Source organism: Anolis sagrei, chromosome 1, assembly GCF_037176765.1.
Source record: "Anolis sagrei isolate rAnoSag1 chromosome 1, rAnoSag1.mat, whole genome shotgun sequence".
NCBI lineage: Eukaryota > Metazoa > Chordata > Lepidosauria > Squamata > Dactyloidae > Anolis > Anolis sagrei.
In genome coordinates this window covers 217,526,915-217,544,661 of record NC_090021.1, presented here as the reverse complement: position 1 = coordinate 217,544,661, position 17,747 = coordinate 217,526,915, and the positions used below count along the sequence as shown (strand labels likewise).

At 41.0% G+C, this 17,747-nt stretch overlaps 1 protein-coding gene across 3 annotated transcripts; it reads right to left on the bottom strand.

Moving 5' to 3' along the window:
- Positions 1 to 104: 104 nt before the first annotated feature.
- On the bottom strand, positions 105 to 17,483 carry LOC132774998 (DNA-directed RNA polymerases I, II, and III subunit RPABC1). 3 transcript variants are annotated; one of them, XM_060775650.2, is made up of 2 exons: positions 17,394 to 17,483; positions 105 to 760 (listed from the first exon to the last, which is right to left on the bottom strand). In XM_060775650.2, exon 2 carries the CDS (start codon positions 735 to 737, stop codon positions 105 to 107), a length of 633 nt encoding a protein of 210 aa, XP_060631633.2. In that variant the 5' UTR covers positions 738 to 760; positions 17,394 to 17,483. The 3 variants fall into 3 exon arrangements, with proteins under 3 accessions (XP_060631633.2, XP_060631617.2, XP_067329232.1); XM_060775634.2 differs by having other exon boundaries at positions 17,390 to 17,479; XM_067473131.1 differs by having other exon boundaries at positions 17,402 to 17,473.
- Positions 17,484 to 17,747: the final 264 nt, after the last annotated feature.

The window sequence follows — 17,747 nt, the reverse complement described above, 5'->3', positions numbered from 1 at the left end:
TGCCCAAAATAGTCACTTGTCGGCTACGATTTGCCCATCCTGGTATTGCAAAGTCAGGCAAAAGAGGGAACAGAAGTCTGAGTCCAAAATACCTGACAAAACTACTATTGCACCAGCCTATAAGTGATGTACCGGCCGGCTGTCTCGCTGGGACGGATGATCTTCACCACTTGTCCTCGCTTGATCCCAAAGTAGCGCGCCACAGGGTCCCCTGCTTGTATCCGAGGAAGCTGGTTCTCTCTCAGCTTGTATCGTGCCAAAAGCTCTGTCACCTCTTCTTTGGTCATGACTACGTGCTCGGGAACAAGCTCATGCTCAGTGATGTTGATCAAAAGTTCCTGCTGAAGGAATTGTTCAAGGATGTACTTGGGCGCCATGTCTACCAGGGACTGTTTGGCGGATGGCGTCATGCCCTGCTGGACCACAATGAGCGCCCGGGTGATGTTCTCCTCTTGCATGCGCTGGCAGTACATCTTGATGGTCTTGATCCCAACCTTCGGCTCCTCAGGGAAAAAGACAAACATCTGGTCAGTAGGATCGTCATTGTGGGCGACCAGCACGGTGAGGTCGGTGCGCCGGGGCCGCCCTTCGCTGGGCTTGTCGCCAAACTGGGCCTTGAACTCCTCCAGCGTCTGGTCCAGCTCATCTTGGGTCACCAGGTAGCCACGGTCATGGCAGAGCTGCATGATGGTCTTGCGGATCTTCCACAGCCGGTAGGTCTCTTCCTCGTCGTCCATGGAGGCAAAGGAAGCACGAAAACCTAAAGATTTATTATTATTATATTACCTTCAAGCCAATGAAGCACTACTGCAATAGGCAATGTGCATATTGTTTGAGTAATTCCACTCATTCTTAACCAAATCCCAAGACAGTATATATGATTCAACTACTCTGAGTTCTTGATATAAGGCAGAATATACACACTGAAATACAGAAATACAATGTCACCACACAGGTGTCAAGATTAATGGATGTGCAATATCAACAGAAAGGAGAGGCTACAGTTCTTAATTAATGACCATCATCAACTTGCATTTTGTCTGTCTTCCGGAACTTGGGAAAATGCTAAGGCATCTGAGCAAATTACAAAGTTAACTTACTGATTTTAGTAGGTTGCCTCTAACTATGATTATGTCTTGATCCAACACTCTGCTATTATCCATGGGGTTAAGGAGAAATCTAGTTATATTCTTGCTCACACTGGAGTAAGTACACAAACACAGTTTTAAAAGTGGGCCCTGGTTTGTTTTTTAAACTTCTTGACTCAGAACCTATTACTAAAACCATCATAATCTATGTTCACATTTGTTTCTCTCCAATTCTGGCTTATCATCAGACATTGTGATGTAGGAGTGTCCACTGCCTTGAGAGCGAAGACTTACATCTGCATCACTTTGAAATGCTAGGAGACAAGAGAAGACCTGGTTCCTGGTTTCCATAGCAGTCAACAAAATTGTTCTTATACACATAGTATTGGAATAATGATCGTTCTTTGATCTACTAATAACCCCAGCTAAAAGTGCAATGCGCCAGCAAAAGAGTAAGAATGATGGCCAAATTTCACAGGGCGATTTTCCAATAAAGCACATCAAGAGATGTGAAGGACTGACAGAAATAAAATTAAAAGGTGTGTATGTGAATTGGCATCCACCCTTAGATTTTCCATCCGTTTTTCCTACACAGAAACGCTTTACATTTGGAACTACAATGGAAAAACGTCCTATAAAATGAACCACTCCTAAGGAAACACTTTCAAGATGATGTTTTAATATATTAAAATGCAAAGCACAAAAGTGTTTACGCCAAGTATTCCAAAGTATTAAAGAATGAAAAGGTTTTATTAGGTTACAGAGTTCAATAAGAGACCCAAACATCCTGCCTTTCATTAATTAGTATATGGCTATTCATCTATACTATCCATTTGCTTCCATTTTTAAATGCTTTCCCAATCTATATTTCAGGTGACAAAAAACAACAACACATACTTAGATTTCAAAGAGAGCAAGTTTGTGATTGGGATGGAAAGAAATTGAATTTTACATGCAATTTGTGTTTATTTGAGAGCTACTATTAAAAACAGGCCTAAGACTCTAGTCATAATATACCATACCATAAACTCTGTACTGAGTTGATATTAATTCTGAAATGCAGTAATTAAAAGCAAATAAAGGCTAATAAACTTAATTTAATGTAATACAGTTTTACTCTATTATTAAAACTAATTTTACTGTATTGTAAAAAAGATTTTATTTTTTATTTAAAGTTTTCTCTTTCTTTCTTTCTTTCTTTCTTTCTTTCTTTTTTGCCAGTTGCTTGTGAGTTCTGATTGCTTGAGTTCGGCTAACTGTACTTCTCTGCAAAGAACCATCAACTTGTTTGGGATTATCTAGACTAGCATTTCCCAAACCATGCTCCATGGAACCCTAGGGTTCCACGACAGTATCACAAGGATTCCACAAAAATAAATAAATAAATAAATAAACTTTTTAAAAAAGTTTTTCTAAGTCCATGCCAGAGTATGAAGATCTTGTTGAAGTTCAAAGTTCCTTTGCTTTATTTCCAAATCTAGATTATACAAAACACTCAGGCGATAGGAATACATGGAAGTGGAACTTTGTGGATTCACAATGCTTAAGGACAGAGTTAGGGTTTTATGGGAAAATCAGGGACAGAACTGGGGTTCTGTGTGGAAAGGGTCTTCTGAAGGGTTCCATACCCAAAAAAAGTGTATCTAGACAGATACACAGTGTGACAACTGCATGCTGACCAAAGCTGCAAGGGATGGAGAACTAGTATGGGAAGCATTGGGCACATCTACACTGTAGAATGAATGCAGTCTGAAACCGCTTTAACTGTCATGGCTCAATGTTATGGAATCATGGATATAGTTTTATAATGTCTTGGATACTTCTCTGCCAAAAAGTGCTGGTGCCTCACCAAACTACAACTCCCATGATTCCATAAAACTCAGCCATTGCAGTTAAAGTGGTATCAAACTCCATTCATTCTACAGAAGGCATGGGTAAGCTTTGCCCTTCCAGGTTTTTTGGACTTGTAACTCCCAGAAATCCCAGCCTGCTTACTGGCTGTTAGGAATTGTGGGAGTTGAAGTCAAAACATCTGGAGGGTTGAAGTTTGTCCTTGCCTGTTCTAAAGCATAGATGCACTCTTAGACAAAAAGGCAATTACTAAAATCAAGCCTGATGGTCATTGCCTCAGTATAGCAAGATTAGTCTAGCCTAAATCTACATCCTACAAACAACAAAACTCAATTCAAGCCACATGATTTGACAGAATACTAAAAAAAACCCCAGCAATCTCTAGTACAATCCCTCTGAGTATGAATGGCAGAATCCTCTTCCCAAACACCTGCTTTTCCAAACTGCCAATCAAAATCCTTGTTCTACATGGATTCAGTGTCACAGTCGTGTACAACAAGTACTTTGATTGACAGCTTAGTCACTTGGAACGTTAAAGGAAGGGAAACCCTAAGCATTGTTTTGTATGGTTTGAAGCTGCCAATTGTTTGCATCTTTTTTTTTTCCCCTCCCCTTTTCTCTTTTTTTTTTTTTTTTTGTTTGCATCTTTTGATGGCTCTTATTCATGAGCAAGCCGAGGGGATGTAGCAGCAAGAGTCTGTTTGTTTCCCTTATACCATCTCTTATTCAGCAGGTGCTCAATGCAGGTCGAACTATCTGCAGCTGGGAGGTACGAATGCTAGCCAGTGCTACAGCACCCAACAGAAATGCCACATCGGAAGGAGAAAAATAGGAACACATTAGCAGTCACTATCGCCACAAGTTTCTGAAGCCTTTTGCAGGCTGCATTAACACCTCCAGAGATTAGATCCATCTATGGTATGACCACATCTCCATGTCAAGTGAAGTCTAGTACCATTAAATTCTACAGTGTAGATCAGGCACGGGCAAACTTTGGTCCTCCAGGTGTTTTGGACTTTAACTCCCACAAATCCTAACAGTCAAAAGTCCAAAACACCCGGAGGGCTGAAATTTGCCCGGTATAGATGCACCCCTTGAGTATCTGGGGTGCAGGTTGTAAAGGAATGTCTCAGCTCTCTTTAACTTCAACTGCATCCTTCATTAGGTCAGTTTTGACAGTATTAGGGCTATTGAGTTGATAGTCACTTGGACAGACACAAATAGGAATGTGGAGGAAGGGGAGTTGACCACAGAATTGCACTGGAAGCTCTAGCAGGCACGTCGCCAAACAAAAAATTAGAGAGGGGCAGCGGGGGGGGGGGGGGGGGGGGTTGACTCATTCTATATTGTAGGTAAGACTTAATTAAATCAAATTTCTATTTTAGCTACAAAGTTTCAAGTCTTTAAAAAAACCCCGAAAATGACTCTTAATTGGTCATTAGTGGTTACAAAAAATACCACAAGGCCTGTTGGAAGTACTTGAAAATATGTCAATTGACTCTGACAGAAATCAGGTTCCATTGATAAACTTTGGGGGACACTCAAGAGTGCAAGTCCAGTTAGTCTTTCTTGCCCCACTGAGCTTGTTATGTATGTTTTCAAATGTTTAAGAATTGAAAACAACCATTCATTTGTAGCTGTTGACACTGGCAGTGTTGCAGAAATCTGAAGAAGTTTCTTCACATTTGGAAAAAACTGAAGATATGCTTACAGTGCATATGATTTTTTTCTGCAGGCGTAGTCTTTTTCCATTTTCTACACCACAGGTCAAAGTCTTGCATCAGTGGGTCAGTATCTTGAAGGCATTCATTGTAAAGTCCTGTGCACTTGTTCAAGTTGGATTTTCAATGTGAGGAATCCTAACTTCTCCAGCCATAGACTCCACGACTGATCTTGATTTGTGAAAGATCTCCTGAAATTCTTTCACAGCATCTCCGGGGCTTTTTCTAAGAGACTGTCAACATGTTGCAGACTACAGAAAATGTCAATATTTACTCTTTTAGTTCTTTAAGTATTCTCACCACCACACTGTACAAGTCAACAACACGTAAAACTGCATCATGTCGCTCAACCCAACTGGTTTCACAAAGCAAAAAGAGGTTGCTTGCTCTTGATTCGGGGAAACAGATTTTTATATTTTTCTTCAACAGTTGCAATCTGATACTCTGAAAAAATTGCACACAGATGATATTGTTCCTTGGCAGTTTCTGACAGGTGGAATGTTTTAAGTTTTTGCTAAGGCTAGATTTAGTGAGTGTGCACTGCAGTGGACACAGACAGCCACTGGATACTTCTGCAATATAATTGCCTATGTACCACTAATATGACCACTCATATTAGCAACTCTATCCTAATCCTGTCTACACAAGGATTGCACGTTTAGACCAATTTTTCCCAGTGCTTTCAAAATAATGCCTGCACATCCTCTACCTGTCATACCACTTATCTTCACAAAGCCTATAAAGACTTTTCATATTCCTGCAATTTTGACATCAACATACCTTACCAAGAGTACCAAGAGGTACTCACATCCAAAGTTACATCTGCCAAAGTTTCATCTGCCAGAACTGCATTCATTTTACAGTGTAGATGAACTTCTAGAGTCCTAAGAACTTATCCCACAAGTGGCAAGAAAGTGGGGAAAAGAGAACCAGCTTACCACGTTCCCTTCTATCTTCTGGAATCGCAAGCTATTCCATGCCCTTTCCACACTTTCTCCATGGCTTCTACAATTCGAAGTTGGGTAGAACCCATCTTCTGAAAGCAGTCTTCCCTCTGTTTCCCTGTACTGCCATCAGAGTCCCATGGGCAAACACTGGAAGTGGCCTAGCGTCATGTGATGGTCTCTGAAGAACTTCGTTTAAGCAGCATAAAGAAAGAGAGAGAAGACTGTCTCAGGCTAACTTGGGATGAAGTCTCTAGCCCTACACTCCAACCACTATATCTCATATCCTTTCAATGTGCATTTACACAATAATAGCCAGGAGGAAAACAACCCAATATTAAAAAGTTCTGCTTTTAGATACCCGGCACACAACATGGTATAGTCACTGAATACTAGGACTCTTTCACTTACTTTAAACTAGAAAATGGTCTTTGGCTTTTTTGAAAATGACAAACCCCAATGCCATTAAAATACTTGGGAACTTTAGAGGAGATCAAAAACGTGAAGTACTGAATAGCAACAAGTTCCTGATGTTTTTGTTCAGGAACATTTCTTCCTCAAAATAGGCTGTAAATCCAAACCTGTCTAAAAGGCAAGCCTTGAGATGAGGTCATAATAATAAGTTGCAGTTGCATTTGTTTCAGCTTCTGCTCCTCAGCTAGAAATAAAAGGGGAGGGAGAGAAGAAGCCTTCAAAATGATACATGTCTATCTCTGTTGCCTACTCTAACAAGATTAATTTGGAAAAAACACAGAAATTAGGAGTAGGTTGGATCCCACTATAAGGTATGTGTCACTGACAATAAGAGAAACTAACTACTGTAATTAAAATCAATTAAGCTATGAATTAAGTTGAAAACTTGTCAAGAAAACAGAGACACTTGATTAAATTTATTTTTAACTGACCTGATTCACCATTAAATTATCTAGAATTTAGGCATTAATTAAATTATTAATTAATTCAACAGGAGAGAATGACTCAACCAGATTTATATTACCCACCTACAAAAAGTCTAACTTTTTTGGATTTTTCCCAAGATACTTCTTGCTTTTTTAATTCCTCAGGGTTGGAAAATTAAATGGCTGAGATCACAAGGATCCATCCACTGAAAGGTGCAATGAATTGTGTTATGGGGTTTTTGAGATTTGCAGTGACAGACAGTAAGTAATTTCTAACAAATGATAAAAGATCTATATTACTAACACCAAACATATCACTATGTCTATAAAATCTGGTTGAAGACCAAAAACAAAACAAAATTATTACGATAATTTAAAGAACTTTATCCTATACTTTACAAAACACCTTTTTGTCTGCTAAGTCACAAGCACTCAATTTACAAATGCAATAATGTATTATGTAAAAGCTGTTTTTGTGCTAAAATCTACTTAATTTCTGTATCCTGCAAAACTGTATTTAAAGAGAAAGTCACTCATTGTTATTTTACATTAAATCAATGGATTTCAAAATCATATATATAACCATTAGTCTTAGATTTAATGGACAATGTTAAGAGTATTGGAAAGAGACTTGAGCTATTCAAATCCCTTTAGGTGATGAAACTCAGAATGCATATTAGGATAATCTGCTAACTCTCAATGTGAACCACCTCACAACGTTGTTGTGATGATAAAATGGAGATGACGGAAAACGCACATGCCACCTTGAGCTTGTCGGAGAGAGGGATGGTATCACTATAAATATATATTGAATATTTCACCCTGAAATCTTTTTGACTTGCACAGAAATGTAAAGAATCGAGTGTAAAAGTAGTAATAATGGTAAATAAGAAATATTTCGCAGATGCAGTTGGTGGGGACAAGAAACAGTGCCTTCTCAGTGGTGACCCTTCGGCTTTGGAACTCTCTCCCCAGTGAAATTAGATCAGCACCCTCCCTCCTGGCTTTCAGAAAGAAAGCAAAGACATGGCTGTGGGACCAAGCCTTTGGTTAGCGAGACCTGCAAGCAATGAATAGGGAATATGTGCCATTGTCAATTGGAATGGCTTTGTATAATTATTGTGTATTATGTGGTTTTAATGTTTATACAAATGTGTTTAATTCTATGTTTTAATTTCCAAATGTTGCCTACATTTTATATGTTTTCAATTGTTTTAATTTACAGTTACATGTTATTGTTTGATTTTTTTTGTTCTGGTTTTCCACATGTATGTTCAGCATTGAATTTTACCATGCTTATGTTTGAGTCCCCCCCCCCCCCCGAGGGCGAGAAAGGCGGTTTATAAATACAGTAAAATAAATAAATAATAAGATCTAAATAAGAATATGAAAACAGTCAAGGTCTAATTAAAATCACTCATGCATGATTTCACACCAGATACTTTATTAAATGTAAAAAAAAAACCTTTAAAGAAATCTGTTCTTTTTAGTACATAATGGCAGCACAATAGTTTTGTTAAATCATTGTAGTAAGAGCTTGGAGGTGGGAATGGTTTTCCTGGTTTCTAGATGGTCATCCTATGTTCAGAAACAACACTGAATCTTTAGGTTAGGGGAATAATACTTATTTCATATGAACTTTTGTGTTACATTTAAAAAGAAACATTTCTGCATTTTTGGCAATGGCTAAAAATTATTTTATAGCACAGGTTTTCATGCTATTGATATCTAAACAGGGTTCTCTTAATTCAGACCTTGTTGATATTCTTATAAATATTTATTGTGTCAGAAGGGAGTTGAGGGTACAGTTAAAATGCATTTAAAAACAAAGTTTTTTTTTTTTTAAAAAAACTTGGCATTATGATAAATGTCCTTTGACGAGAAGCTGGCCATTTGGAGTGCCTCTAGTGTCGCTGTGAGAAGATCCTGTATTGTGCTCTTCTGTGTGCCCAGGAGGGAGTTTCTCATCTGGTCTCAGCCATTGATTAAGGTGCTGGGTTTTAACCTGCCACTTTTGAATTCTCACTTGCTGAAGTGTTCCTGCGAGTATCTCTCTCAATCTTAGGAAGCTGTTTCTTGACTTAAGCTGTTGACATGCTGGCTGATATCCGAACAGAGGATGGGCCAGAGATGTCACAGGGAGGACATTAAAAAGCCTCTCTGCAGGATTGCAACACATCCAGGAGTCCCCTGGGCAACTTCTTTGTAGATGGTTGATTCTCTCACACCAGAAGCAACTTGCAGTATGCAGCCAACCATTCTTATAAGTGAAAACCATCAAAAACAGAATAAAGGACCTATCTCTTCCAGCAGGCCTAGCTAGTCAATTTTAAACTATTAATTTTACATTTTATTACTATGCATGATTTTAATGTGTTCTAATCTCTGTGTCTTTTAATATATTTTTCCAATGGTCTTCTGTTTTATCTATGTACTTTACCCATGTGAGGAGGAGTAGGTAACAGATGACTATGATGATGAATTCTACCTGAAAACAGGTAGGATACTAGTTGGCCTGTTTTAACAAGGATGTTGTATGCTCCCTGAAATTAATTTGAGTTAACAGTCTGACTACAACTCTTTGGGCCATGAGAAAATGTCTGGACTTTACTACACAAGAAAGCTTCCAGCTTTTCTACAAAATATAGAAATCCATAAAGTATGGACAAACTTTATGCGAGTCAAGCTCACCTAACCTGATTCAGATTCACTAGTTAGATTCTCCTTCCCAACTCCAGCCCACAAGAATGTAGTGACACAAAAAATGCTTGTGAGCCATTTCCTTGGCTGCATATTACTGTCTGGTAACCAGGAAATCCGTGTAATTAAAATTCATACTGCCACCGTGACAGCATGTTCCTTAGAAATTTATTCTTGGCCCGGTTCCAAAAGTTCATTAGCAAATAAATATCCATAGGCTATTAATTATTCTTGCCCAATACACCAGTTATCACACATCTTATGGCTGAGTGACACAGCAAGAGATGTGAGAGGGAATGACTAGAGGTTTAGGTTTACTCTCTTGTGAAAATAGTATTCATTCAATGGTCTTGAGAAAGTTAGTGGAGTTTCAGGGAAACACATTCCATCTGGAATGCGGAACATTTTACTAATTACTGAAGTATTTTAAAACACTGAGCTTTAACTTCAACATGTCTGCAGCGATGAGGAACAAATTTCCCAGACGAATGAAAATAAATCTGAATTAGAATAAAAAGAGTAGTGATGAAAATAATTAGCCTACATGGGGTGTTAACATGTTACAGCAGTTTCAGAATTGGACAAAACTCCGTGGAGATCCGGGGTTCGAATCCTTACTCGCCCATGGAAATGCACTAGGTTAACTTGGGAGAGTCACACACTTTCAGAGGAAGGCAATTACACAACTCTTCAGGACAAATCTTATCAAGAAAAAAGTTTTGAAGGTGCACAACAACACAATGGCAGAATCCTATCTGAAACTACTAGATCTCATATGAGCACCTTTCTCATTTTTACAGCACTGTACAAAAAGAGGGCTCACACATTTTAAGGTATTTCATTCATCATGCAATCTTTGCGACAACTATGAATTCCTGCATACAAGGAGTGCTGCTTCCCTCCACCAGACTTCTTGCAGTGTCCTGCAAAAAGCCCACTGTGATATAAATTTTTGTATTAAATAGATATTAGAGGGCAGTGGTATAATAAACAGGAATTTGGAACATTATTCAAACACTCACAGTCATATTAGAACCTAATTTCAAACTGTACATTGGACGATCTAAAACAGGGGCCCTCAAACTTTTTAAACAGAAGGCCAGGTCACAGTCCCTCCAACTGTTGAAGGGCTGGATTATAATTTGAAAAAAAATGAATGAATTCCTATGCACACTGCACATATCTTATTTGTTGTGCAAAAAACACTTAAAAAACAATACAATAATTAAAATGAAGAATAATGTTAACAAATATAAACTTATTAGTATTTCAATGAGAAGTGTGGGCCTGCTTTTGCTTAATGAGATAGGATTGTTGTTGTCGCGTCCTTTCATTTCAGACTTAGGTTGACCCTGAGCGAGGGCTGGGTAAATGACCTTGGAGGGCCGTATTCGGTCCCCGGGCCATAGTTTGAGGACCCCTGATCTAATATCTGTAGCAAAGTTATCGTATTTTGTTGCATGCCTTCAAATTGTTTCCGACTTACGAAAAACATATAATGGCATATTCTTGGTAAGAATTGTTCAGAAGCGGTTTGCCTTTTTCTTCCTCTGAGATGGAGAAAATGTGACTTGTTCATGGTTACCCAGCTGGTTTCCATGGTTGAATGAAGGTTCAAACCTGGAGTCAAATCACTACAGCACATTGGACTTCAAAACTCATCACGGAATCAAAGCGTTGGAAGAGACCACAAGGGCCTTTCAATCCAACCCCCGATCATACAGAGAAACACAATCAAAGCACCCCTGACAGACAGCCACCAGTCTCTGCTTAAAAACCTCGAGAAGGAGATTCCATTATACTCCAAAGCAGCATATTTCACTGCCGAACAGCTTTTACCATGAGAAAGTTCTTCTTAATGTTTAGCTAGAATTTTTCCTGCAATTTGAACCCACTGCTCCGTGTCCTAGTCTACAGAGCAGGAAAAAACAAACTTGCCTCTTCTTCAATGTGGCATCCTTTCAGATATTTAAACATGGCTTTTCTGCAAGCTAAATATCCCCAGCTCCCTCAGCCGCTCCTCATAGGACTTGGTTTCCAAACTTTTGATCATTTTAGTTGCCCTTCTCTGGATATGTCAACATCCTACTTGAATTGTGGTGCCCAGAACTGGACACAGTATTCCATATTACCATGACCATATTGGTAGTCTAAGACCCAGCATAGTGAAGCAGTTTGAACACTGGACTAGGACTCTGGGAGACCTTGATTTGGTCATAAATATCATAGTAGCAAAAGGGACCAAAGATGGGAGGCATGCTTTGCATCCAGGCCAAGATGAGCTGGTCAACTTATGCATTAATTGAGGAAGTTCATGCCATGTACATAATGCTGTAAGCTTTCAGAGACGTTTAGAGTCATAACCTGGAACATGTCGATACATTCTACTCATAAAAGATATCAGCAAGAAGATCCTTATGAGATTCAAAGAACTATGACATGCAGAGTTTGAAAACAGTGCTTGCTACCTATTGGAGAAGTTTTAGAACTTTCATAGCTTTTGGAGTCAGCCTAGTATAGTGGTTCGAGTGTGAGACTAAGACTCTGGGAGCCCAGATTCAAATCCATGCTTGACCATGGAAGCTCACTGGATGACCTTGGGCAAGTCACACTCTCTTAGCCTTGGAGGAAGGTAATAAAAACATAATCTGAACAAGTATAGCCAAGAAAACCCTGTGATGGACTTGTCTTAGGACTTCCAAGCACACAACAACAAATTTGAGCTTTGAGATGGTAGAACAGAAGCTCTCCGAAGCTCTAGGTGCCCTTACCGCCTACTACAGGGAAAACCAGCTGATCCCTAATCCATCTAAAACACAGACATGTGCCTTTCACCTTAAGAACAGACAAACATCCCAAGCTCTGAGGATTACCTGGGAAGGAATCCCATTGGAGCATTGCAGCACACCCAAATATCTGGGAGTCACTCTGGACCGTGCCCTGACCTACAAGAAGCACTGCCTGAATATCAAGCAAAAAGTGGGTGCTAGAAACAATATAATATGAAAGCTGACTGGCACAACCTGGGGATCACAACCAGACACAGTGAAGACATCTGCCCTTGCGCTATGCTACTCTGCTGCTGAGTATGCATGCCCAGTGTGGAACACATCTCACCACGCTAAAACAGTAGATGTGGCTCTTAATGAGACATGCCGCATTATCACGGGGTGTCTGCGCCCTACAGCACTGGAGAAATTACACTGTTTAGCCGGTATTGCACCACCTGACATCCGCGGGGAAGTAGCAGCCAATAGTGAAAGGACCAAGGCAGAGACATCCCCAGCTCATCCCTTGTTTGGGTATCAGCCAGCACGTCAACAACTTAAATCAAGAAATAGTTTTCTAAGATCTACAAAGACACTCGCTGGAACACCTCAGCAAGCGAGAGTCCAAAAGTGGCAGGCTGAAACCCAGCACCTCAGCCAATGGCTGATACCAAATGAGAGACCCCCCCCCCCCCCGGCACACAGAAGACTGGGCAACTTGGAAGGCGATGAACAGATTGCGCTCTGGCACCACGAGATGCAGAGCCAACCTTCAGAAATGGGGCTACAAAGTGGAATCCATGACATGTGAGTGTGGAGAAGAGCAAACCACTGACCACCTGCTGCAATGCAACTTGAGCCCTGCCACATGCACAATGGAGGACCTTCTTGCAGCAACACCAGAGGCACACCAAGTGGCCAGATGCTGGTCAAAGGACATTTAATCAACTACCAAACTTGCAAATTTTGTTTTGTGTCTGTTTGTTTGTTTTTGTTGTTAGAAATGTAATACAATCATCTGGTTGCCCCTGGCACGATAAATAAATAAAATAAATAAATAAACAGCAAATTAGTAATGTAGTGAAGCACACTGGTGATAATATCATTCGGTTCAGTGGCCATGTTCACACAGTTTGTGAGTTAAGCTTTAGTCATGAATTATACTGCATTATACTAAAGAAAGCAGTTTGTTTTCCATATTTTAGGCCTCTTATGGGGGCGAACGATAGTTACAAGCTGAGCTGTAATTACAATATGAAGCTTGTGACTAAGAATAGACCTTGGCTTGTTGCAGTTTGCAGTTGGCCAATGAAACTATAATTGTAGGGGAAATGCATAAGCAACAAGTCAGGTTAGCCCCCACTCTCCAAACTTTTCTGTCTAGCCTAAAAACATGGCTTTTTAAATGGGCCTTTGACCCTGAGTAGTCCACTACGGCTACATGTGCGGACTATTTGCTACTCTGGCACTTTAGTTGTTATTGAAGATACCCGGTTCATTCACAGGTATTACTGCGCTTTAAATCTCAAATTTTATCATTGATTATGTTGTCAGTTCACTTGTATTTGGTTAATTTATGTTGTACTTTTTATGCTGATGTATTGCTATTTTATGTGTGGCACCATAGAGTGCTTTTGTGAGTCGCCCCGAGTCCCTTTGGGGAGATGGTGGCAGGGTATAAACAAAGGTGATGATGATGATGATGATGATGATGATGACTTGGCAAAATATTTGTGTAAACCTGATTAGAGAGTTGTTCCTTAGATACTTAAAACTTTAGACAGCAAATCCTAGTAAAGGAAAACGAAAACTGCCTCATACTGTAGGACGACATAGAAATTAACACACAGTCAGGACATCAGGGAATTGTTGCTATTACTAAATTATTATTATTATTATTATTATTAAACTTTATTTGTACTCCACTAGCATCTCCCGAAGGACTCGATGAGGCTTTTGCAATTCCTAAGTGAAACAAATACTACCTTGTGAATTTCTAAAGGTAGCATTGGGAGATGTGGCTAAGTGATAGACCCAAGCTTCCCAATATAGGATTTTGGACCGAATTTCCATGAGTGTGGTGTCATAGTCTTCCCTGGATAGTCTAGATAGCCCCTTATTCACTGTCTTCTGGCAAAAACTGGCACTGTGGAACGATTGCTATGCACAGAACACAAGGGCCCAAGCTTGTCCATGCCTAGTGTAGATGCCCCCTGTGTCTTGATCCAACACTCTTGTTGTTGGGTTGCTGTGAGTTTTCTGGGCTGTATGGCCATGTCCCAGAGGCATTCTCTGAATTCCTCTTGAGGTAAATAAGCAAGAATCCGAAATGAACTGGGTATTTATATTTCTTCTTGACATGGAACATTAGAATGAAGAATGTGCTTGGCTTTTCCCCTTTCTTTTTATTCTTTTCTCATTTTAATATAATGAAAAATTCCTTTAAAAAAAAAAGAACCAAGTGTGCAAGAAAATAGGGACTGGTATTTTTTAAAAGGCTTAGGGCGATTTACTAACTTTCAGGATGTATGGTATGACAGATTAAGTCAGGGGGCACCACCAGTTTTAGCATGAATATACACACTAACTCATAACATAAAGACATCCGTTTGCTGCCAGGTGCCACGTGAGACTTTGTTCTTGCATTCTCTGCCACAGGGGGGTTGTTGGGACAAAATGTAAGGGAAGGGGGACAACATGTCATGTGATGTTAACTTATTAGAGTAAAGGTCAGGCATGAAATTTAAAAACATGCAAATCAGTTTGGCTCCACGTGGAGACGCTGGGGGCTATGTACCTTGCAGGAAAGCACAGTGCATACTTCTGGATCTAGTAGACCTTGAGCGTCCCTTAACTGGAAATCCCAAAATGCTCCAAAATCTAAATGGCTGGCTGAAACATTTAGACTAGAATGATGCAGTCTGACACAGGTTTCAATGCCATGGCTCAGTGCAATGGAAGGATGGGAGATATAGCTTTGTAAGATCGTTAGCCTTCTCTGCCAAGGAGTGCTGATGCCTCACCAAAATACAACTCCTTGGATTCCACAGCACCGAGCCTTAGATGTTCAAGTGATATTAACTTGCATTAATCCTACAGTGAACACAGATCCAGGGGCTCTTTCGCTTTAATGTTTACAAACTTTGTTGCATGCACATTTAAAAAATACTGTGTACAAAGGGTTGGTGTGAGTTTTCCAGGCTGCATGGCCATGTCCCAGAAGCATTCTCTCCTGATGTTTCACCCACATCTATGGCAGGTATCCTTAGAGGTTGTGAATAGATGTGGGTGAAATATCAGGAGAGAATGCTTCTAGAACATGGCCATACATAGCAACCCAATGATTCTGGTCATGAAAGCCTTCAACAACACTGTTTACAAAATTGCTATGTGTAGATGGGTTTCTATGGCACGTAAAGTTCTTTGGTGTTTAGACTTCATCCAAGATCTCTCATGATGCAGATGCAAATATTCCAAAATCCAAAACATTGCTGGTTCCATGCAATCTAGAGAAGGGACACTCCACCTGAACTGTCTAGACAGAGGTATGTTAATTATACCCAAGCAGAGCAGCTTGCCTGACTCTGGGCCTGACACATGGGCAAAAAAGCAAATAGGTCATGGGGAGCATTTCCTGATTTGGCACTATTTTCATTGCCAGCGCTCAGTGCTGTGGAAACATGGGATTTGTAGTTTGGTGCACTCTTGGGCAAAGAACAACATGAGCCAACAATGTCAAGCGGTGGCAAAAAAAGCCAATGGGATTTTGGTGTGCATAAATAGGGGCATAGTGTCTAGATCCAGGGAAGTCATGCTACCCCTCTATTCTGCCTTGGTCAGACCACACCTGGAATACTGTGTCCAGTTCTGGGCACTGCAATTGAAGGGAGATGTTGACAAGCTCAAATGTGATGAGAGGAGGGTGACTAAAATGATCAAGGGTCTGGAGAACAAGCCCTACGAGGAGCGGCTTAAAGTCCTAGGCATGTTTAGGCTGCAGAAGAGAAGGCGGAAAGGAGACTTGATGAGGGCCATGTATAAATATGTCAGGGGAAGTCATAGGGAGGAGGGAGCAAGTTTGTTTTCTGCTGCCCTGGGATGCAGTGGAACAAACTACAGGAAAGGAGATTCCACATGAACATGAGGAAGAATTTCCTAATGGTGAGAGCTGTTCAGAAGTGGAACTCTCTGTCACGGAGTGTGGTGGAAGCTCCTTCTTTGGAGGCTTTTAAACAGAGGCTGGATGGCCATCTATCAGGGATGCTTTGAATGTGTTTTTCCTGCTTCTTGGCAGGGGGTTGGACTGGGTGGCCCACTAGGTCTCTTCCAACTCTAGGATTCTATGATACTAAGAAGGCCAGAGACCTTAGAAAAACTACAGCTCCCATGATTACTTGGCAGTTAAAGCCCTGTCAAACCGCATCCATTCTACAGTGTAGACCAGGTATGGGCAAACTCTGGCCTTCCCTCCAGGGAAGTTTATTGCTATCGTTTAATGTTTATTGCTTTGTTTTATGAGTTTATTTATTGTTGTATTTGTTATGTTGTTGTTTTGATGATGTATTTGCCGTTGGCCTCTTGTAAGCTACACTGAGTCCTTCGGGAGATGTTAGCAGGGTATAAATAAAGGTTTATTATTGTTATTGTGGGAGTTGAAGTCCAAAACACCTGGAGGGAAGGCTGAAGTTTGCCCATGCCTGGTGTAAATGCCCCTTGTGTCTTGATCCAACACTCCTGTTGTTGGGATGCTGTGAGTTTTCCAGGCTGTATGACCATGTTCCAGAGGCATTCTCTCCTAACGTTTCACCCACATCTGTGGAAGGCATCCTCAGAGGTGGTGAGGCCTGTTGGAAACTAGGGAAATGGGGTTTATGTATCAGCTAACACCTCCCAACAAAAGATTCCCCCAGACAGGAAGCAGCCAAGCTAATCAAGGTGGCCTCAGAGGTTGTGAAGTCTACTCTTGTTGTTGCTATTCATGGAGCTCTAGTTATGTTCTTGCTCTGTTGAAAAAAAAGTGGGCCCTGGTTTGTTTCCTGTTTGAACTGGCTGACGTGGAATCCAGGATATGACCAGAGCTACCACAATCGATGGCTGGACACTGAGGCAGAGGAGCCTGACACTACAACTCCCAGGATTCCATAGCTCTGCGCCATGACAGTTGAAGCGGTCTCAAACTGCGTTAATTTTACAATGTAGATGCACCCGTGTGGGTGTGCAGCAACCCGCATCTGCGGGATGACACGGGTGTTGCCTGCCGTAACGCATTCCCACGGTCTCCCCCCTCATACCTCCCCTTTCTACCTTGTACGTGCTTGGACAACTCTGGGCCTAAACCCTCCTCCTCTTCCTCCTCCTCCATGACTCCCCTCTTTGCAGGCTGTTTCCCCCTTCTCTTCCCCTTCCCAGGCCGGCTACTTACTCACTCACTCTTCCTCCGCCATCTTCGCCTCCTCCCTCCTTCCGAAGCAGAGGCCAGGCGCGAGGGACGAATCGCCTTCGCGGCTGAAGCTGTCTCCTCCTCCTCCTCCTCCAGCGATTCCCAAGCGTCAGCCCTCCTGTTTGCTCGGACTTCAACTCCCAGAAGCCTCAGCCGCCGTGCGCAACGTTCTGGAATTCTGGGAGATGAAGTCCAAAACACTTCATTCCCTTAAAGGCGCCGCATCCCACCTGACCTTGGTCAGCCCTGGGGAGTCGCACTTGGTTGGCAACCCACCCACTCATCCATTCCCTGTTTATTGATTTTGTTTATTTCAAAGGAAGGAAGTAGCACTCC

Excerpts from the sequence above, each read along its gene's own strand:
- LOC132774998 (XM_060775650.2), bottom strand. The coding sequence starts at position 737 with ATGGACGACGAGGAAGAGACCTACCGGCTGTGGAAGATCCGCAAGACC.